This window comes from Cebidichthys violaceus, unplaced genomic scaffold, assembly GCF_023349555.1.
Source record: "Cebidichthys violaceus isolate CVI_PGR_0920_01 unplaced genomic scaffold, fCebVio1.0.p SCAF_8, whole genome shotgun sequence".
Taxonomy (NCBI): domain Eukaryota; kingdom Metazoa; phylum Chordata; class Actinopteri; order Perciformes; family Stichaeidae; genus Cebidichthys; species Cebidichthys violaceus.
Genome location: NW_027176964.1, coordinates 9,323,022 through 9,345,546, shown reverse-complemented (window position 1 = coordinate 9,345,546; position 22,525 = coordinate 9,323,022). Strand labels below are relative to the sequence as shown.

Genomic DNA, 22,525 nt, shown 5'->3' with positions numbered 1-22,525 from the left:
TGACGACTGTAATATTCATCAATGTGTTATACATGCCAGACCTAGTCCAAAATGCAGGCAATTCTACTTGCACTACTAAGTTTGTACACATATGTTCACACATATTTATCAGCATAGTCAACCCTTGCTGACATGGGCAGATGACAAAAAGTATTGGGCTGGAACAACTAGGATTAGCTGATTGTCATAAAATTATTTGGCAATAATTTTGAAAAAATAAGGCTCTATTCTAAAAAATGTATTCTATAAAAAAGGTTATGTTAATATCTTTAGGTTAGGGGCTGTTGGTAGACAAAACAAACAATTAGTTTAAAAAACTAAAACTACAATTAATTTAAAAAATGAATCAAGAAAGTAATCAGAGATTAATAAATAATGAAGTATATGGTCTGGGAAACAGAGGGCCAACAAGTTTAAGTGTGTGTTTGCCACAGTGTGCCGCTCCAGAGGTCATCTCCCCCTTCAGCTCTTCAGCAGACAATGGCGCACGATTAAAGCTCCCATCACCTCACTGCCACAGCCCAGACCTGCCATGACCCTGCAGGTGCACGTCTCTGCCTCACAGAGCGACTCAGATGAGCTAAGTGCCAGTCACATGCATCACGCTCCTCCTCATCCACCCAGCAGACACTGCCATTAATATGATTGTGATCTCATTCGGCTGCCAAAGATAGAAATATAATAATCAAGTCAGTTATAAGTAATTGATGGGCGGGATATGTTTGGAGAAGCAATTTGTGATTGATTTTAATTTAACGAGTACGCCTCGTTGGTGCACACTCGAATAAACATGCACACACACACGCACACATTTATGTGTTGGTTAAATGACCTGAGTCGAAGCCGTCAGAGGAGACAGCGGACTTGGCTCTGTATCCAAGGCGTAAACAGCGGCTACTGACGTCACCCAAAATCAACAGGGCCAGGGCCTGAGAAAGACAGCCAGCCAATTTATACAACAATGTGAAAGGAAAAAAAAAGAGGGGCTTTGCGATGAGCGCGACAGCTGTGCTTCATCACGGGAACGAAGCCAAGAGAGATGTGAAGGGACACAGAAGGCCCGAAAGAAGGTGAAGAAAGCTCGGGAGAGGAGGAGAGAGCTTGAGGGGAAAGAGGAAGATGGGATGAGACTGGAGAAAGGGAACAAAGTCTCAGCTCTCAAACTCATATCTCAAACACTGAGAGGCTGAAAAAAGGGATGGCAGATTTAAGAAGAGAGGGGCTGTTGCAGGGAGAGTTCATCCCAGTGAGCGAAAACTCTCTTGACAAAACACCCCACTATGAAACATCAAAGCGCCGATGCTTCTCTGTGCATCACCACCACGTTGCAAAGAGGGGAACATTTGCCAGAATCAAGACAGTAGGTTGTTGTTCCCCTTTACCAACTTTCAACAAGAAGAATATGCGTACTTAACTTGTCTTACCTCTATTACATGGACAAAATCATCAATTATATAAAAGTTACAGAATGAAAGACCTGAAATTAATGTTTGAAAGCTTTTTTAAAGATCATTACTTTTTAAAATCGTAATCTCAAGTTTCAAAATAAAATAAACATATTTTCGCTGTGGGACAATATCATGCACTAACAGATCCTCCTGTGAAGAGATGCACCAGATCCTCTTTCCTTGGTTCAGTCCATCCTGTCCTCTAACCTGACCATTCATCAGCAGAGACCACACGACAGAGCCAAGCCATTCATCCTGAGCCTCGCAGTCTCCTCTGCCCAGCAGAATTTGTGATTCAATTTGACTGAGTGATGCCCGGGGCCCCCAGGGCTGGAGCCGAGGCTACTAGGAAAGAAGGGTGTAAGGAGCAAGGACACGCAGGAGGTGAGCGGTGAAACGAGGGCCCCGCTTCTGCTGCTGCACAGCTCGAGGAAGCCATTTAGTCACATTGTGTAGAAGTGCGTTAGTAGTTTATACGATGACGCAGGCAAAAAATACCTGGGTGAGATGAAAATTGATTTTGAACATGCCGCACAAAGTGTGATGTTTAAGTACTGTGCACTGAAAAGGAATGACAATGGAGCTTAGACATAATGTGTTGTTGACGGTATGAAACAGAAGAGAGCAAAGTTGCTACTAGTTTTTAAGCCCCACGCAACAATTCTGTCTCTCACTTCATCTCAGCAGGAAGGTAGCAAGAGCATGAAATATTTACAGAGAATGCTTTTAGTTTAAACCAGAGCCCGGCCCAAAATAGAGAAGAAAGTGAGACACTGGACCATCTCCTACCAAGCTCAATGTTACAATCACTAAAATGAAAGACACTGAATAAAAACTGTATCCAAACACACAGATCATTGAGAGCATCTAGCATGCCTCAGGCCCAAAACAATCCTTCTAATCTAACATTGTGGAGTCAGGGATTCCAGTTAAAATGCATTGCTGCTATAGATGCTGCACTTACTGTCTGTGTAAAAGGTGTAAATACATGCACTGTCTTATGATGACCATCATACTACAGATCTACAGGTCGTTGCTCTAAATTGTATGTTTTTAGTCACCTTGTCTGGTGGAATAACACTTGAATAAACAAATCATACACATTATGTAAAACACTTCTCATGTGAGCTCTTATCAAAATATGCACGCAGAAACCAAGTCGTGCATTGGAGTAAAAGCAAGACACTCACACAGATGAACAACATCTTTACGTATATACATTCAAATGCACGTGCACACACTCACACACGCATACTATACAAAAACACATTATACGCTTTGGAAACACACAAGGCAGCCAGCCATGCGCTAAGCTCAAGTTGACAGAGTTCATTTGGAAGATGTAAAATATTTATGAGAGAAGACTCTGCAGGGGAGGAAGAAGAGATGAAAATAGTGAGGGAGCAACGGAGGGAAAGCAAATAACGAGACGAATGAAACGATGACGAGCGGGCCCGACTGAAACGCCCCGTTACGGCTGAGCAGAAGAAAATACAAGCCAAATAAGTCATTGTCATTTCAAGTTCATTAGCTCACCGCGTGCCACCTCCTCCTGGGAGGAAGGAGAGAGGGGAAAGGTAAATTTGTACAGTAGCAAAAAAAACAACTTTGGAGCTCTTGTACAATAGAACGTAAACTCACATTGAAAATTGCTTTGTGAGTTTTAAGCTTGAGTTTTTACACAAGAAAACTCCATAAGCAAGGATATGTGAAATTCTGTCAATTACAACAATATATGTGGAGCCAATGTATCAAGATATGTTAAGTTTCAATCCAAATCTTATCAGTTGACACATTTTCTCGTCCAACTCTTCCTTTCCACTCTTCTTCCATCTTTTCGGGTAGACAGTTATGAACAATGAGCACCAGCACGTTGCTATTAATTGGTTCAGATGCCAGGTGTATATGGAGGACATGATGCTACATTTAGGACGCACAGAAGTGATATCTATAAATGGTCTCCGGAAACTTTCCCTCAAAACTGCACAAAGATTAGAAAACTAGAACTAGAATAAGTGAAAGGGGCTGCTAAAGGAAGCGGAGAGAGGAATGTGGAAAAAAATGATTAAGTCAATAAGGATTTGGGTAATAAAAAGCTAATCCTCTACCAGCTAACAGGATGACAATTGACAGTAATTACATAGTTCCCCCTGTAATTATGAGCTTTTTTAAATGTGCCCCCGTTTCTCGTTCGGCCTTAGTAAGCCTCTGGTCATTCTCGCCTCTCCATCTTCAGACAGTCACTCCACCTCCAGATCTAAATAGTCCAGCGTGGTCAAGCCAAATAAGCAAACCACCATGATGTACATGGGGCTTTCCTCGGCCACAAATAATGCTCGAGAAATGATGTCACGTAAAAACCAGATCTTACCATCTAATTAAAGAAAAATGTGCTTGGAAAGCAGAAAAATCCGACAGGAGACGAGAGTTGGAGTGGACTCAGAGAGAGCTGAGGAAAGCCGCTTCACCACAAACTGGGAGAGGGAGATATAAAGAGGCTGCAGTGCACAGCTAGAACAACCCATTTGGGTATTCTGGTTGCTAGAAGAACTAATGTTATGGGGGAGCAAAGATCTCTGCAGTTTAAGCCAAATGTACCAGATGGAGAGGGAGAGATGCAGTAGGATCACAGAGCACTAAAGAAAACTCTGCTTGCTAGCCCTCCAGGAAGCCAACAAAACAACACACAGATTTAACTGTAATTACATTCAAACCAAGGAAGTTGGAGGACTGTTAAAGTGAGTGTAAGAAAATGGATTCCGACAGGAAGAGTTTAAAGAAAACTAACAGGATCATTGGCTTGTAAAGGCAACGTTTTTAGAAGTGATTTATCTTATTCTCACTCGTCTCTTCCAAAGCCCAGAAGACCGAGGAGTCCCGGGTTGCCATCATGTCTATAGCTCCAATTAATGAAGGTTTAGAATTTAGAATTGGATTCTTGAAACATATGGCTTTAATGTTAAGGCTATAAAATGTGTGGTAAAATGATATCACAAAAATATGGAGTCGTAAAAATCACAGACAAGTACCAGAAACAAACTGGCTTTTTTTTATTAGAGAACATCTGTGAGCATGCAATAAATTTCACATGAAAAATAAATGAATTCACAACTTCCTCTGCAGGAGTAGATAGGGGAAGAATGAGAGATAAAGCCTCACAGGCACAAACGACTTACGGAGAGAGAAAGAGGGGAGAAAATAATTATGATAATGGAAACAAGTGTGAAACAGTTTATCTCAATGATTAAAATAAAACCATCAGAAAAAAAAGCCAAGTAGCAACAAAGCTAAATAACCATTGTGTGCAGTCACTTGCCTGGAGCAGCTTAAAACGAAATTCCTCCAAAATGACCAACTTAAAAAGCCAAATAAGGAACCGTCAGAGACCGGCAGACTTGATAGAGATGAGGAGAAAGTGGCAACTGTTCTGCATCCGAAGTGTAGAAACATGCTTCGAGTTTGGAAGAGTATTTTGTTAAATAATGTTGCTGCCTTCGGGGAAAGGAGGGAAAACGAGACAAAGACGATATTCACGAGTCCTGAAACACCTGGGAAGTCTGCCTCACGCCCACATGCAGAAACACATACGGCAACAGAAGGCTCGGTGACTTGCAGACCAGCTTTCCGTACTGCTACTCCTGCAGTGTTTCATTCCACAGATGTGAGCTATGGTGTTTTTTAATAAAAAAAAACCTGTGTGTGGAAGAAAGGGCCACTGTTGAACAGAGTGGGACAGAAATGATTGCTTATCAAAGGGAAGTGTGTAGTTGAGGAATATGTGTACCACTGCGCCTGTGTGTCCTATCTTTATTAAATCTGCATTGTTTGTGCCGGGCATCTGGGCAGCAAGGTGCCAGACACATTTCAGGTATTCAACAGTTAGAAGGCAACCTTACCAATTTCATCATCTACTCCAATCTTTTTATATACAGGCCCAATCTACCAGCTCTTCAATTCCTATTCATTCTTTTTTTATATTTGAGCGATAGAAGCCTGAAGGTTGTCTCCATCAGAGATTATCCATCTATCTATTTTGGCAATTATATTTGGAATCGAGAATTGGATCAGAACTGGGGGAAGCGCTCATAAGTGTGGCCTTCACAAAAGACGGTGGTGAGCAAAATGTGGCCACTATTTCAAACGATGGAGGACATGACTGTATATTTATACAGTGTTTATACATCATAAGGCCCCAGAATCAGCTGATCTTAGCACATAGAGTGAACAGAATAAAGATTTGCCCATTATTTAATTAGGCAATTGAAGGAACATTAATCCAGAACTACTTTAACAATCGATTCATCACCAAATCCATTTGTCAAGCAAATATGCAGAATATCTGTTGCCTCTCTTGAATAAGAGAATTTTGAGCATACATTAGTTGTGTTTCTTTGTTTTATATCATTGTAAATCAAACATAATTGGGTTTCGGGCTGTTGGCAAGACCAAACAAGTAATTAGAAGACACCACTTTAGGCTCTGGGAAATAGTAACAGGCAATTTGTTTTGCTTTGTTTTTAACATTCTAATGATTTCTGAATGATTATTTATAAGAGCTAGAGATGCTGTAACAATTCATGTTATTGCCCATGTATTAACTTTTATTATTATTACAGTATCAGAATCAATACAATCTAAGGAATACCCAACCCCCGTGGGCCTGCTGAATTTGTTGCCATAGTGCCATAGCCACAGGAGCGAATACTCGGGTCCACAGCTGCAGACAGTGCGTATGTGCGTGTTGGCGTAGGGCGTGTCGCCCCGTGAAGTCCATACTGCGGGCCCTCACTTAATATGGTAGTGGGCATCCTGCTTTGGGTTCGTACCATCTGTCAAGCAGCAGGAGGGCAAGAGGAGAGGTAGCTGGAGCCGAAGCGACGCCACACAGTGAGCTAGAGCCAGTTTCCTGTCACTTCAAATACCCACCTAGTCCACAGAAAGCACTGCTGGAGGGGACATGAGCCACAACAACCATGCCATTCTGCCATGGCACACGTACGCATTTACATAACTGACGAAAGGGCAAAACAAAAACAAACGCCAGCAATCACGCGCTTCGCACACAATGACGGCAAATGGAGAGGGAGCAATTTAATAATATTCTTCCCATGTCTTTAGACGTCATGCAGAGTCCACACACATCTGTGACTCACACACATAAATTAATACTCTCTCATTTGCTTATGAACACATTCGGCACACACACTCACACAACGAGAGACAGTGGAGGCGCTTGCAGTGATGAGGGAATAATTCTCCTTTTGACACAACCAATTCCTCTGAAGACAAAAGAGGAGTCATAAGCCCCCACCACCACCACCACCACCACCACCACACACACACACACACACACACACACACACACACACACACACATGCCTGTTGCAATGACACTGCAAACCCCTGTGGTGACATAAAAAGACTGGCCTATGCGGTCATCTGTGTGTCTCTCTCTCTCTGTTTATGTGTGTGTGTTTGTGTGTTTGTGTGTGTGTGTGTGTGTGTGTGTGTGTGTGTGTGTGTGTGTGGTGTGTGTGTGTATGCTCGCCAAGGGAAGGCTGTATGTGTGAACTCCTACTCTCACATTAGACAAGTGACACGGAACAAAAGACACGAGGAGCGCAGCAAGAGAGAAAAAGAGAGGGGGGGGGCAGCAGCTGAAGTGCATGCTGGTCAGAGAAGAGGCAGCTGACACTTGTCAAGGTAGTACATTATATCCTAAAAAGCAATCTCTGTTGACCTCAATTTCCTATAATTTAAGACCCAAAGTAAATTACAGTAGATTTTTTTTCTTTTTAAATAAATCAAAAGAAATGTAGGGGAAAAAATGACATGTTTGTCAGCTCTTACGTCTTTCCGTCCAGAAATGGGTCAATGTTATTATTTGACTGTTTTCTTGACTGTGTGAAGGAAATAGGACTGTTACATTTAACCTTAAATCGTCCGCCCAAAAACGATTCCGATTAAGAAGACTACTTCATGTGCTTTGACTGGTACGGGGGAAATGGTTTCTCCATCTTTGTTCACACACTTTGCAAACTTCGGAGCAGCTAAAAACATGTTTGGACACACTGTCCTCAAGATTTTCATGTTTCTAACAGCCCCCCCTACTGCAGTGCAGAAAACACACAAGGAGCTTTTAAACCATTTTTAATCTTAATCTTTTCTCTTCTTCTCTGTTCTTCGGGTTGTTCTTTTTCCCCACATATAGCCCGTTATAGGGCGGAGCAGGGACTAGCGAAACCTGGCAGACCAGGCCAGCCCAAGTCACAGTCAGCAGACCATGAGCCCTCTCTCCCCTCTCTCCCCTCTCTGCCCCCTCTCCCTCTCTCCCTCTCTCCCTCTCTCCCTCTCTCCCTCTCTCTATGGTGAACATCAAACACACTGTGGTCTGTTTCATGCTCCCTGCAGCCCATTATGGCTTAATGCTTCAAGAGGCTTCTTACTGACTTCAGCATTTTAACAACTCTAGCATATTCAGTTGGTAGGAAAACACATCAACACAGAGAGACACGCACATTCACAAACACACACAGATACAGTATGCATAAACAGGCACAGACAGGAGCCCAGATGCAGGGATTCACACACTGTAAACTGCAGCAGGGTTATGAGCCTGCACACTGTGTTACAGAAACAACTGTTGCTGTTGCTTTAATCTGTGTGTAGAGGACGGCCAACAGATGTGTGGGGCTTCATGCTGACGTTAACCTTCAAATAGGCCTTGACGTTCTTATCTCCAAGGCGGCTAATGAGTTCCGTTCACGAGGTGGCAATATGGAATTCAGTGCGATCAATTAGCTGTCCACCATATGGAGAATAAGAACACCACATCAGCGGAGATATCAATGGGCTGGAGATAAGACTGCTGTCCAGAACAGCTACAATGACGACAAGCTTAACACACACATACACACACACACACACACTTTTTATGGTAATGTTTGGTCTGGCCCTTTTTAAAAACTATATATGTAACACTGCTGGCTTTATGTGTTTAAGAGTGCTTTTGTCAGTGTGTAATTTAGAAATGTTAATGCTTAAGAGTGTTGTTTAATATGCATTCAATCATCCATGCAGCTGGTATGAATACACAAAATGTTGTGATTGACGTTGTTCGATGACTTGTTCTGTCGCATGTGGAGTACTGCTGAGTCATTTGGTAAAGTGCAGCTGAGAAACATCTAAAAAAACTACAAACTTCAAATTGCACAGAACAGAGCAGGCAGACTGGTCTGTCACTGTTCACGCTGTGCTGATGTGTGTGAGATGCGTAACTGAAGGCTCACGTAGATATTACTTTGGTTATTATTGTTTTGGAATCTTTTTTTCTTTTGTTTTTACTATTATTATTATTTTATTGCTGTGTATTTGTGACAATTTTGTTCTTGTTTCCATTGTAGGCCATCATTTTTTAATGTGTCATATGGCCATTTTTCTTATTTTCGGCTCCTTACATTTGGCTTGTTTCGTCTTTTCTTTTTTTTTTAATGACAGTTTGATTTTAAATTGTTTTATTATAGTTTCTGTGTGAAGCTCAGGAAGACTAGCGACCACTCTGTGGAAGCTAATAGGTATCCAAATACAGACTAAATTAATGAAAATGAGTGTCTCTTCTTTGCAACTGTAAGTGTTTTGTGAAAGTAGACATTCTATTTTCTTTCTCCATAACAGATGATACTTAAGTGACTAATCTATAAAGGCCATGTATATATTTGACCTTGTTCTGGTGAATCCAGTACGTTGAGGCTCATGTCATGTTGGACGTGTTTGAAAAATCTTTTGGTGTCCGACCAAGTGAGACTTCCTTTTACATAAAAATGACCCAGACAGGGTGTCCTGGTGCCTCTGGGTTTTTAAGCTGACCATGTAATTGGAACATCACAGGTTCAAGGCCAGTTGGGTTTTAGTTTTTTTCAACATGCCTCCCTGAACTGGGACACCAATTAAGTCTCAATGCCTGCTGCTATGAAGTGTGGGTTCATTATCGGACCGCACAGGCAAAGAAACTAACTATTTAGCTTGGTGACACCGTTAACAGTGAATGTTAGTACGAACAGGTTAGCAAATAATTGAGAACACTGAACAGATTATTTTTATAATCATAACTGGCATGAGAGTACATTGCTGAGGGGACAAGAATGAGGGGCCACCGCAGGTCAAGCAGCCTCACAGGGGGACTGGAGGGTCTTAAGCTAACAGCAACTGGTGGAAGACACAGCGATACTGTATAAGTATGTCCACAGAGATTAAAGGCTTAAACACATACAACATTGTACATGGTCTACATTTTGCTCTGGAACATGAACACTCAAGTAGATGGGTCCTCTGGGTTGCAGCTCATGCAGATTCTGAGAGTTGGGTGCTTTTTGCTGTTTTGTTGTTGGTTTTGCAGCCTCTCCCTGGCTTGCCAGCTTAGTTTTATTCTGGCATTGAACTGCTATCTTCATTTAACCTCTGGCTGGAAAGTAGTGTGTGGGGCAGCAAGCACACTAGCCGCTATTATCTTATCATTACCCACAGTCAATTAGGTAAGAGAGTGGCCTGGGGAGAATTTCCTACCCAGTGTGTGAAAACTCATGCTTTGTTTTAGCTACAACGCTACTGTGTACATTTCAAGTGATTTTCAAAATCACAGTCAAGCTGCTGTGTTCAAAAGATTCCCATACTTTTTTCTCTGTTGGCTACCATAGTGATCAGCCCAAATTTCCAGCCACAAGCCAGTCATTAGTCAATAACAGTTCCTAGCAGGCCTGGTGAGCAACAACCCCACTGTATCATTTGCCAAACACTGGTTAGAGATGACACTTCAGAGCACTGACCCACAGTCAGCCTGTAGCAACCGGCAATCAACAACAACACAAATACAGCACGGGAAACGCCAATGCCATACCAGAATGTTACCAGCCTTCCTCCAGATGTCTCGTGCAGCTTCTGTCTTTGTTTAGGCGTATATGTCATAGAGCATCTCACACTCATTGGCTACCAGCTGCTTTCAAAGAGCGCCTGGCGCCTCTCTCTTTAAGAGCCGATGAGAGAGAGAAACGGAGGGATGAGGAGTGATATCCCCTGATAAGTCACCGCGGCCGTAATGGTGGGGTGGGACAGGGAGGACACAGGTGAGCCCCGGAGAATGGAAATATCCATTTTGGATAAATACCGACAAAAAAAAAAGCTTGTTTCCAAAAATAACCACATTGGACAGTTACACTGGCCTCATCACATTCATTTTGATTACTTGTGAACCATCACTTTTCATTTCTGCTCAACTGATGCTGTTCCCACGGTCCAGTAAACACAGCTTTAACACAATACCAAACAGCTCACCCTTAACTCAATAGCTTGCTTGTGCATGGCTTTCTACGGCTTAATTAATTACTTAACAACAGTGGACTATCCAAGTTGTTAAATGAGGCGTATCAATGTAAAAGCAATATCTAGGAATCTTCTTTCACTGTTGACTGAGCATAATCAAACAGGGACTGTGATGTGGGATGTGTGCCTCACACATCATAAAAGTACCTCATTCAAATGTAAAGAGCTGAGGTGTACAAGTAAAAAACATATCTTTAAAAAACAAACTCTAATAACTTTAAAGGCCATATTACTTGCAGACCTTGTTCAGACTTTATCTGCATATGATTCCATGTTTGATTATACACGTTTTGTGCATATAAAAACTATTTAGTTTAATATTGTGCAGGAGTATATTCGCTACTTTGTGTGCCGAGGACTTGTATCTCATTTACTGTGCAGTAGCATTGAAATAGGTTTTAAAGAGCTGTGAATGGACATTATGGGATGCAGTTGTCTCTCAATGTCCTCCCAGACTAAATGGAGATGATGTTCTCAGCATGTGACCTTGAGTCAGGCCCAGCCTCCACATTAAGTTGATCAAGCCCTGGTGTCTCACAAGAAAACATCATTCTGCAAATATCAAGCATAAATGAAAGCTTTCATATTTCACTAAGACGTTCAATATGCCAGGCTGGAGCGGATGAGCGTTTATTTATGCTTGGGAGCCAAGAGAGACGGGGACACAGGGAGGAATATTGTCAAAGCCAAATCTCCCCTTTCCTTGATCTCGCGTTCTGTCTCACATCCATCCACGTCTGTGTCTCTTTCTTTCTCACCCTCGGTTCTCTATCTATCTCTTCCTGGCACTCAGTGTCTGTCTCACTCCCTTATTTTCTCTCTTATTGAGAATGCATTGACCCCAGACTTAAGTAAGCTCCACATCATTGATTGAAGCAAGAGGAATAGGTGGTGTCATGACAAGACAGATTTTATCTTTAAAGCGTTATGGATTACAGACATTTGGAGGAAAAGGGGAATTCTAAGGCGCCGGGGCTGGCGTTAATTCTGTCAAATGATTTATTCAGTATGGCCAATCAATTAAATTAGAAGTGTCCAGTTACTACTTGGCCCTCACTGCCTTATGATGTATGGCGTCATGACATGAGCTAACAGTTTCATCACATTACCGCCGCACCCTCAAATCTTATAATCTCTCCTATCCTATCAGTGGGAAAGATCTACTGAGTGTCCTTGCATTGGATATCATGTTCCTCATGAGCTTAATGCTCCATCTTTATGCATCTTAAAGGCGTCTCTAGATGGTCACGAAGAAACACCTACAATCTGAATGTGTAAGCGGCACGTTATACATGCTATTTCTGTCAAGACACAATGCTTTTTCTCTTTCTGCAGCCGTGCTGTGCTGTGTGAGAGCCCATATGCTTTCAGAAAATAGAGCCGTTTCTACCTCAGAAGTGAGTGACCTTTAGGTGACTACTGCAGAAAGTCATCCATGTATGTCTCAGAGCCATTCGACCGCTGCTAATGGACAAACATCTCTGTCTTCACAGGGGAGAAGAGTTTATCTACTGTCACAGTAGTGTAGCACTCTGTGGAAAATGAATTGGACAAAATAGAGAAGGTGGCTGACGCAGTCTGGAGGGGCTTTTTCGAGGAAAAGAGTATTATGTTATCAGATTGGGAGGGACTGTGGCTGTGTTACAGGGAGAACCACTGTACACATCCACGCTCATTTCATGTTGGTAAAATATGCTGATCACTTTAAATATTAAGGTTGTACTTTCTGTTCTTTACTTTTGGAGAAATAGTTCTTTGTATTCATTAATTTGACAGTTTGGGGGCAATAAATTAAATAAAATATGCAAGTTCAAATCTAATTTCTATCTCCTTTGAATCTGTGCACAGGGAAGTGGTTGTGTAAGCACGCACGGCCAGTCTCATGTCTTGTCCATGCATGTACAATGCTGTAACTGTAGAACCTGAAATTGCAGTAAACTGCGTTTGTGCGTGTTCATGTGTGTGAAAGCGTTGCACTGAATTCCTGAGGAGGCACACGTGTAATCATCTGAACTGCGGAGGGGCTTGTGACCGTCTGACATCAGACCATGAATGACACAGTGAGCAACATCATATTTGTGCGGTTACAGCACATGGTCAAGTGACTGTCAGGCTATAGGGAAGAATTATGCACACAAAGAACATACAGGTTTTAAAGAAGAGGAAAGATTGGGGAGCGTAGCAGCTTAGTTTTGAGTGAAAGGGAGACTGAAACACGAAAAGACAGAAAGCGAGGTACTGCTCCTGCATCTGTGTTTCTAAAAATATCAAGTGTGGGGGAATTTAAAGGGACATTTCTGATCAGGGATCAAAAAGCCAGAGTTTCTGTGACATGTCTGTACTGTCTTAATGTCTTTTCAAAGCAGTGTTTCATCTCGAGAAACAGCCGAGAGCTAGAGCTCCCTTCCTTTGCCATGTGACTGAGAAAGCGTGTGACTACAGGTTTAAAAAGGTATAAAGATAGAAACTAGGTTTGCTCACTCTCACAACAAAGCAATACGTAAAAATACATCCTTTTAAGTTCCTGGGAAACAAAACATATTTTGAAGTAACAGTTTGCTGCAGTGATGTGTGCAAACTGCATTGTGTGCTGTTTTTGAACCAAATGCACACAAACCTTTCTACAAGATAGGTCACACCAACACTTACACACACAAAAAATGGTGCTACTGCAGGTGCGACTTTAGCCCCAAAATAGACTAACATTCCTTGGGGGACTTGCAGAGAGATTATGGTTCTCAGTGGCAATGGGTTTATACTGTAGCAGCTGTATGGGGCTTCACAGTGTGCTCGACACGTTATGGCATGATTTAAACTAAATGCTGTGCTACATTCGGACAGGTAGATCACCTTGAAAGTGCGTTTGGGCTCAGAGGTAAAGACCACATTTGGTCCAAATAAATAGTGCGCACACCATGACCGCAGCAGACGCATTTCGAAGGAGCTTACCTGATATTTCGGACTGAGGGACACCATCCAGACCGAATCCTTTCCCGCTATAAAACTGCCTGATATCCGAACAACTCCGAGCTTTGCTGGTCCCTTTGTCCCCATAGGCTGGTGCAGTTAGAGAGCACACTGCCAGAGCCGCTATGATGAAGGAATCCATCATGTGGACTTAGTCAAGTGCAAATCCGACCGAGAAGTGAAGCGGCTGTGTTGAGTCCAGAACGGAGCAGGAGACTCCCAGCAAGTGTGGCCGCGTGTGAAACGGGACTACCGAGTGCTGCTGTGCGTAAAATATCCTCCACCTTCCTGTGTCCCTCCTGCGCTTTGAGTGCGTCTGCCGGGTCTGTGGCTGCTCTCCGCGCACTGCCGCACGGCACAGGAGCGACTCTTCACAGCGCAGAGGTCCCGTCTCTCCCCTCTCCTTCTGTTGGGCCGATGTGGACAGGACAGTAGCTTTGGTATTCTTCCCAAACGACTGAATCTCCTCACGCTGTGGCCAGGATGAGTGCAGTTCTCCTGCCTCCACTGTTGGGTTGTTTTTGTTTTTAGTTCACCTAGACAGGGAGAAGCGAGAGATGAAAATAATTAGGTTACGCGTTTACAGCTGAAATCATTTAGGTCGTGTCAAGAAAATAACACGGTATTGCGCTGACGCTGAGCAGCTAAGGTTCTGTCGCCGCACGCCTACCGGCTATGACGGCCCGAGAGGGATCAGAGTAAGGAGGTGCGCACAGGCGGCAGCTATCGCAGCTCGTTCCCGGCTCAGGATATTCTGAACGATGCTATGCCAGCGCTGCCACTCTGTGGTATGAGGAGGAGGCGAGAGAGAGAGAGAGAGAGAGAGAGAGAGAGAGAGAGAGAGAGAGAGAGAGAGAGAGAGAGAGAGAGGGAGGGAGAGAGAGAGAGAGAGAGAGAGAGAGAGAGAGAGAGAGAGAGAGTGTGAGAGAGAGAGAGGGAGAGAGAGAGAGGGAGCGTATACGAGGTCTTGTGTTCCTATTCCGTTTCATTCCGTCTCATCTAAATATTATTTTTAGACGTTTCAGAATAACATTACTAACAGGTTTGAGTCGTGGGTTTACTTTTGGAAACGTCTGTCATTTTGATGTCGTATCCGTCTGTGTGCGGAGGCCTGCTGTATGTGGTCTTTCATAAGGTGGTCTGGTTCTCAGTGAAAGAATGTGCTCTATGCGTCCCGACAGCGGGATCTCCACCAGCCAGGTGTCGCAGGTGAACTGTGGGCGGGCCCTCGACCCCCGGCACCCACGCGCACACCCAACACAGTCCTCTCCTCCGCACCGCATCGAAGGGGCAATTTGACGACAAGTCACTACCTGCCCGGTGCGGTTGCCAGTTGTCTTGTCACCTGCTGAATGCCTTCATTATCCGAGTTTCTGTACTTGTATTTGAACTCCGCTCACCTTCAGTAGGAAGTTTACAGGTGCGTTGTCTTCTACATAGCTACAGTAACTGCCCTCTTTTTTTAAGGCTGTTTGCCTTATTGGCTCTGTTTGGCGATATCTATTTATATTTCTTCTTACATCATGAAAGGAAATGCTTTGTTTAAAAATCAGGCTCCATTTTATACATACTTGGAATTTTTCTGTTCATGCATTACTTCTAATAGGATCAGTGACTAGTTCCAGAGTCCAGATCCAGTAAGTCCAGGGCCATGTCATGGTCAATGGCTGCAATATATCCATAACTAATGTGTTTTTTCCTCTTCCTTTTTTTGTGTGAGGAGAAAGTTCACTCAGTTCAGGTTGGAACCCTCTTCCTATGAGGTAACAGCTGAGTTTAAAGGTCTTATGTTGATTACACTTTGGATATTGCGCTGGTTTCATGAATGCAAGGCTCGTGCGACCTCTAATAGTCCTGCACATGAACACACATATTCAGAAGTTCAGGTAAAGAGGGTTACATGTTTCATGTGACATTAGAAACCCACGGGAGACTCTGTGGTGTATACCCTATATCCTGGATAGTTGAGACATCCAGTTCACTCACTTAAAATACTCTGTTTAGTCATCTCACTGTGTGAAATTGAATCAGACCGTGTTTGAGGGTGTCAGTCCTGTGGGAGATGCTTTTTAAGGATTGTTTGCAGAAGGAGATGCCACCGCACATTATCGCAGTGACACATGGAAAAACTCCAATGCAGCCTGAAATAACCAGCCGTCACTCGACAGACAGACAAACAAATGTAAGAAGCAGAGGACAGAAACGAGAAAAGACAAGAGAGAGGGAGCGAGCCACATGGCAAGAACAGTCATTTCCTACCTCGCAATCATTCTTTTTATGAAGGCAGACATTGTTTATGAATACATTAGGAAATGTTACTCTATAATTAGTGCGTTCCACATGACTGGATGAGTCCAAACAAAGAGGACAGCATCTCACATATCACTAACAGACAAATGGCTACACTCGCTCTCCGTTATTACAGCTCTGAAACAAGCAGGCATGAATTACACCTTCGTTCTGCGATGTCAAGTGTCTCGCTCATTTGCATCCCCTGCATGTGCGCTCGGGCAAATCTGGCACAACGCCGTCACAGTTGCTCTGCCGAAGTTGAGAATTGTGAAATGGTGCCACACGGCAGACGGAAACCACCTCAGTTTCCTTGTTGCTGTGGGGGAACATAGGCCAGTTAGACACATGTGGCCAGAGGTTAATAAGTCTAGTGGCCTCAAAGTGTGTGTGTAATGAAATGTCTGTCTGTATTATAAATGGGTTTGTGTACCTATGACCATTGTGTGTGTCTGTGCACATTTCTTCTGTGTCAGAGGCAGTTAGTGTGTGTGTGTGTGTGTGTGTGTGTGTGTGTGTGTGTGTGTGTGTGTGTGCGTGCGTGTGTGTGTGTGTGTGTGTGTACGTTTATGTGTCTGCCTGTGTCTCACATGTGGCCATAGGTCGCCAGTGCTGCTGGAGAAACTGATTGGCCCTCCACTGTCTGGTGCGGAGATCATGTAATTAACGCTCAGTAAAGCCACAGAACAGCCATGTTTTCTCCAGCCTGCCTCCCATTGAAGTTTTATGGGCTCTGACCATGAAAGGCCTTCTAATGAGGAGCAGGATGCTGCGGGAAGTGGGGGAGACCGGAGAGAGCAAAAGAGGGGAGGCAGAATGGTAGCAAAGGGAGAGGAGAGTACGGGGTGAGAGGCCGTACAACTAAGCAACTGTCAGTTTAGTGTACACATGCAGTAATTATGTGGCCGGCATTTTCGGGGCGTGATGAGGTTTTCTAGTGAAAATGACATTGCTTCTGTACAAAAATACTACAGATGTTTTACCCCTCCTTTCAGGCAAAAACACTTAAATCTAAGTCTAAGTATCTTAAAGTAGATAGATGGAAGAAAATGTCAATATAACACAAGCCTATATAACACAAGTATTGTAAGCCTAACTTTTATTAGCTGTTTCCCACTACAGGAACTTAAAGACCTGTAACCTGGAGCTCCCCTAACCTGAATGTATAAGAACCTGTAAGATCTTGTTTCTAGGTGTGCCTTGTTTTTCAACTGTGTTTTACAAATGACTTTAACCAATCATTGTACAATTGCATTACTGTCTAAACACATGGATGAAGAGACGGTCCTTCCAAGGAAAAACACTGGGTCCAAAAGCATCTTAAAAATAAAGTCACATGTCTCCTTCACCCTCAAAGTGAGTCACTTAAGGCTACATTCACACTGAAGACCTAAGTGCTCAAATCGGATCTATAGCTCAGATCGGATGTTTTGTTTGGCTGCCCAATATCAGTTTCCAGTGTGAACTGGTCACTGTTGTCAACTGATCTGAACCACATGCGCAAAAGAACAATAACAAAGACGTCACACTTAGCACACAGTCGTACTGCAGTAACCATGGAGGCCACTGAAGTCAGACGTTTACGGTTTTATTTTTAAGTTGCTGTGCAGTCGACGCCAGCAAATTTGTGATCTGATGATACCTACTGTCTCTCCTTTGACTACCTCCATCGCAGCTGTCTTCCATGTTTGTATTCACAGAGTGACTCCCACCGGCACAGAATTGTTACAAATGTCGATCCACAGTGACGTAAAAGTTGCGTAATTATGACTTCTTGGCAAGACCCGCTCTGCATAGAGGGTTGAGGCAGAGGCGACTGATTAAGGTTATGCATTAATCTAGAGGAGTTTAGGTCAGGATAGCCCATTGGTCGGGGCATAGGACCTGAACATGCTGGCCTTTTTTGGGCCCTTTTGCCTGCATTCTGAACATAGCCTTACAATATATAGTCAGCATGACTTATTAAACCAATTCTGCAAAAGAAGAATTAACGCATTGATTACTGTTTCTATTCTTTGAAGTCATCAGGAGATGTACGTAAATTCAAATTTTACCCATCATCAGTAGCATATTTTTCAGATGAGAATATTCATAAGACAAACTCAGCAGGATTGTAACACTCAAATGTAGCACTGGCTGATTAATTACTGATTGTGCCGATTCTCTGCTGTCAAACTAGAGATCCCAGTGTTTTCTAAATGTATCCCTTTTTCTGTCTAATCAAAATAATTTGGAAACCTGCTGCTGTATTAAATATTGTTACACCGAACAGAACACTTTTCCCAAGCCGCTGGAATGCCTTTATCATGAAGCAGCTACAGGAAACGTTGAAAGACTGGAAACCTATTGTTGAATAAAAATGAATCCACATCTAGATTTGGACAATTTAGGTGCAGATGCTAACATATTAAGGTGACAGCAAAAGCTTTTATGATGTCATTCCTATCATATACTGTAAAGCTATTTGACATGAGAGCAGTCTGCCTGTGTTCAGCAATGTTTCCATGTGATTTCTTATACACACATATATGGAGACATGCAATCTCATCCCCACACACACACACACACACACACACACACACACACACACAGTGATGCAGGGAGGGAGCAGCAGGATTGGCCAGTTTACAAGGCCCACTGCCGGGCATCAGCAGGGTTTCTATGTAAATATCAGTGTGCCATTTCAAGAGATGTAATCAGCCTTTAGAGGGAGATCATTGTGTCCTCTGCCTAAAACCCATCTCATCCTGGGCTCTTACAGATAGCATTGATTCGGCCTCTTTTTCTGGGTTTTAATGTCAACCGTTAGCCTGAGATCAGCACATTCAGCGGAGTGCTCGAGTGTGTACACATTACTCACCGGGTCTATCTCTTCCCTTTGTCTTTTATTGTGTCTTTTCTTCAGTCCGTTTCGTTACTATTTTCTCTCTACACGCACTCTCTTCCCATCCTGGCTTCATGAGAACATATGGACATGCCTTCATTGCTACTGTTTAAACGCAGTCATGCGTAAAACTTCCGATTCAGAGGGTTTTTTTAACGACTACCTTCCCTTCTTGCCTGTCCTTGCCTGTTTGCCGTTTGAAGATGCTACATCTTCCCTTGATCCCATTTACCCAGTGTCTGTCTGTGCAAACACAGCCTCCACAAACAGCAGATCTGCATATCTCCACACACATAGCCCTTTCCAGCTGCCAGAGACAGATGATGACAGAAAAAGACGACATTTTGATGGTTGGCGCAAAAGGGAAGACAGATATTATTGTCGAGAAAAATGAGAAATAGCGAGGGAAATTGGGGGGAGCTTATGAGGCAGGATAAGGAGGGAGAGAATATGATGATGGATGACATAGGGAGCATGGCAGAGAAGTGAGTTTGGGGGGGAAAAGTAGCAGGGAGGGATTATTCATTCAAAGTGGAAACGATCCTTGAAATCCTTGCAAGCAGGTGTGGTCGTGGATGAGAAACGCCCCATACGGTGTGTTGTGTTGTGCTTTTGTATGTCTCTGTGGGCATCCTGGCGCCTTTTCTGTTGAGCAATCGTCGTTCATTCCAGCCTTCTCCAAGCATGGGCGCAGGAGGAGAAGAATAACTCTAAAGGTACATCTTACAATATAATGAAATCCCAAAACACCCCAAACTACTGCCTTAGAAATGACCACAGGATGGAGCGAAGAGGAGGCAATGAAATCTAATTAAGACACAACTTAAATCTGAATGATGGCCACTGAATGTAGTGTTTTATTATGTATTAATTTACAGTAGCTTATGTAATCACTGATATATTCTGCATGTAGACTTATCTAGGCTAACCTTTTCCTTCTCTCTGTGTCTCACATACAATGGTGGACCGTACCGTTCCAGTGGTGGAGTCTTCTCATTCCTGGACCAACTTCATCCAATTACTCTGTTCATTTGCCTGCATGCTGTTCTCATATAAATACCCCCCCCCCCCTCCATTTGTCATATGTCTTAGAGGATAAATTAACCACTCTCCTCGTCGGCCTCTTGCTGTGAAAACTCATAAACTGATGGGAAGCAATGACAAAACCGAAAGACTAAGAGGACCTCTTATGACCGACTCTCATGCCGGTAATTGTTTGCTGAGCACTAATATGTATAGCCATATAATCATTACAATCATGTGGTAAGTTCCATGTCCTACGTCCTGTGCTCCAAAAATAATACGTTTGGTGGAAAATATTTTCCTGAGAGCAACCATGACAGTGATCATGGTATTATAACAGAAATTAAAACACTTAAACTGGCTTCAAGTCTAATCTGAATTTGTATGCACGCGAGTGGTCCAGAGTCAACTAACCTCAACTTTCTTCAGGTTTTTTTACGTGTGGTTCTGAGGCCGATCTTCCTCCAGATTGGCAGCGTCTCCCTTCAAGTGGACCTTGGAAACAGTGGGAGGCCACGTCTCTGTGTGGTTCTCAGCCCCCTATGAGGCGACGTTCATTATTTTCCCACTGACACTTTAGAATATCCTCACATTCCTTCAACATTCCTCAGCCCTCCCCTGTACAGAAGCACTTTCATCACATTACTCCTCCTCCTCACACTTCTCCAATTTGTTTTTAATGAGAGAGACTGTATAAAAAGTGTAACGCATCAGCGCTGACTCCGTTTGATCACCAGACACAAATACATTATGCGACTCTGAGTATTAATTCTTACCGCTGATATAAACTGCCAGCTTTCACAAGCTGTTATAAACAGCATACTTTTGAGAGCTGCCCAGCTTTGGTACTGACATGTTTTTTGGTCTGAAGCCTTTTCCATCGGCCCGCTCAGATCAGAGTGAAGCCGCTAAATGGGGAATTTACGGATGGTTCTCTCGGCACTCCCCTCATATGGCGCTGTAAACTGGATTATAAAACAAATCATGCCTGTAAATCTGTCGGCGAAGAAACAGTCTGTCTTCGGTCGGGTTTCCAAATGAAGCTGTAATGCCGTGCGTACATTTCCTGCAATGCAAAGTGGGAAATGTGCTCATTGATGTAAAAGACCCTCTTGACTGGTGCATTATTTAGAGCAGCAAATGTAACAAGGGTGTGCGTAGCACGTACGTGTCACGATAAGTGGTGCATGTTTTACAAGGTGCCTGTAGTCAGTTGCTTTTTTTCTGGAGACATAAGAGAGGAAAGGGCTGTACTCATTATATGCAAAGACTATGAGCAGCATTAGATTAGAGTGCCTGGACAAAGTCTCCAACACAACCATTTACTCAAATAACGTTCCCATTCCTGTCGGATCTTTATCCGGTCAAACTATTTTCCGTTTTAGTATTTTGAATACATTTGTAGATTGGAGTCTTTGGAGACTTTTTGCCCCCTAATAAGGGCATCAAAATTCAGGTCAAGTTGAATAAATTGTATTCAAAATTGACTTGCACATATCAGCACCGCAGTCGTGCTGATATCTACACCATTCATATCCTATTCCCTGAGCAAGTTTTGAACAGCAGACATTTTGACTTATAAAAGAAGTCAAGCACAGGTTTAATTAATAACATTATCAATGGCTCCGTTGCATTTAAGTATCTCAGTAAGCCATGACAGTGAGCCAGCATTCACAATATTAGAGCCCTGGAACTGGTTTATTCTATTAGCACGCAATTACTGATATTAATCACACCTGTGGTTGTTTTTATTAACAGTTAGAATATGAACTAGAAGTATGAACGTCAAAAAGTAAAACCATGACACTGTTACAATTAGCATTACTTAGTAACCAGTTACTGATACTGGTATAATATGACAAATTCCGTAATTGCAGTTATTTACTCCTGTAACGTTAACGCTCCGTTACTTTGGCAATTTAAGGGTCGGGCATGTCCGCGGTCTTACCCGTAGATGGATGCATGTCTGGCATCAGTTTGGTCTTCTGTGTTGAGGAGGGACCCGCCGGGTAACTTCACGTTAGCTTGGTGCAGAGTCTAGAGGTGTGGTAAGCGGCTAGCCTTCGGAACATGAGGAGAAATACTCCCGGTCTCCGGTACCGCACCTGTGAGCAGAAAGGCTGCGTGGAGATACCGGAACTAATGTTAGGCTAGCTGTTGATGCAATACCTCCAGAAACCTGGAGGATGCCTGCTCGTTAAAACCACAATGTCTGCTTTTTTTTTTCTACAGAATATGTAATGTGCGGATGTGAAGCTGTGCTGGGTAACAACAATATTACCCAGCATATATAAATTATGTAAGTAATCATTTTTCAATGAGTGATAGGTAATCATTTTGGTTTTTAAAGGAGCCAACTGGTTACCTTTTTGTGTCAAAGCATGTTTAAGATATGGTGGAAATTGTCCAAGCATGTCTAGACTTAACTTTCAACAAAGAAATTTGGTTATCCATTTACAAAAAAAACAGCAACTATAAACCATTTAATTGCATAAATGTCCCCAATGTATTACATTTGCATCTTTATCATTAAGGCATT

General features: G+C 42.9%; 1 protein-coding gene across 1 annotated transcript in view; it reads right to left on the bottom strand.

The window, feature by feature from the left end:
- gpc1b (glypican 1b) overlaps nt 1-14,585 on the bottom strand; it is a 64,297-nt gene extending 49,712 nt beyond the window's left edge. The window contains exons 1-2 of the mRNA XM_068737817.1: nt 14,461-14,585; nt 13,773-14,326 (exon numbers count right to left, since the gene is read on the bottom strand). Coding sequence (XP_068593918.1) covers nt 13,773-13,935 — 163 coding nt within the window. The 5' untranslated portion in view covers nt 13,936-14,326; nt 14,461-14,585. The remainder of the gene's footprint in view (nt 1-13,772; nt 14,327-14,460) is intronic.
- Nucleotides 14,586-22,525: the final 7,940 nt, after the last annotated feature.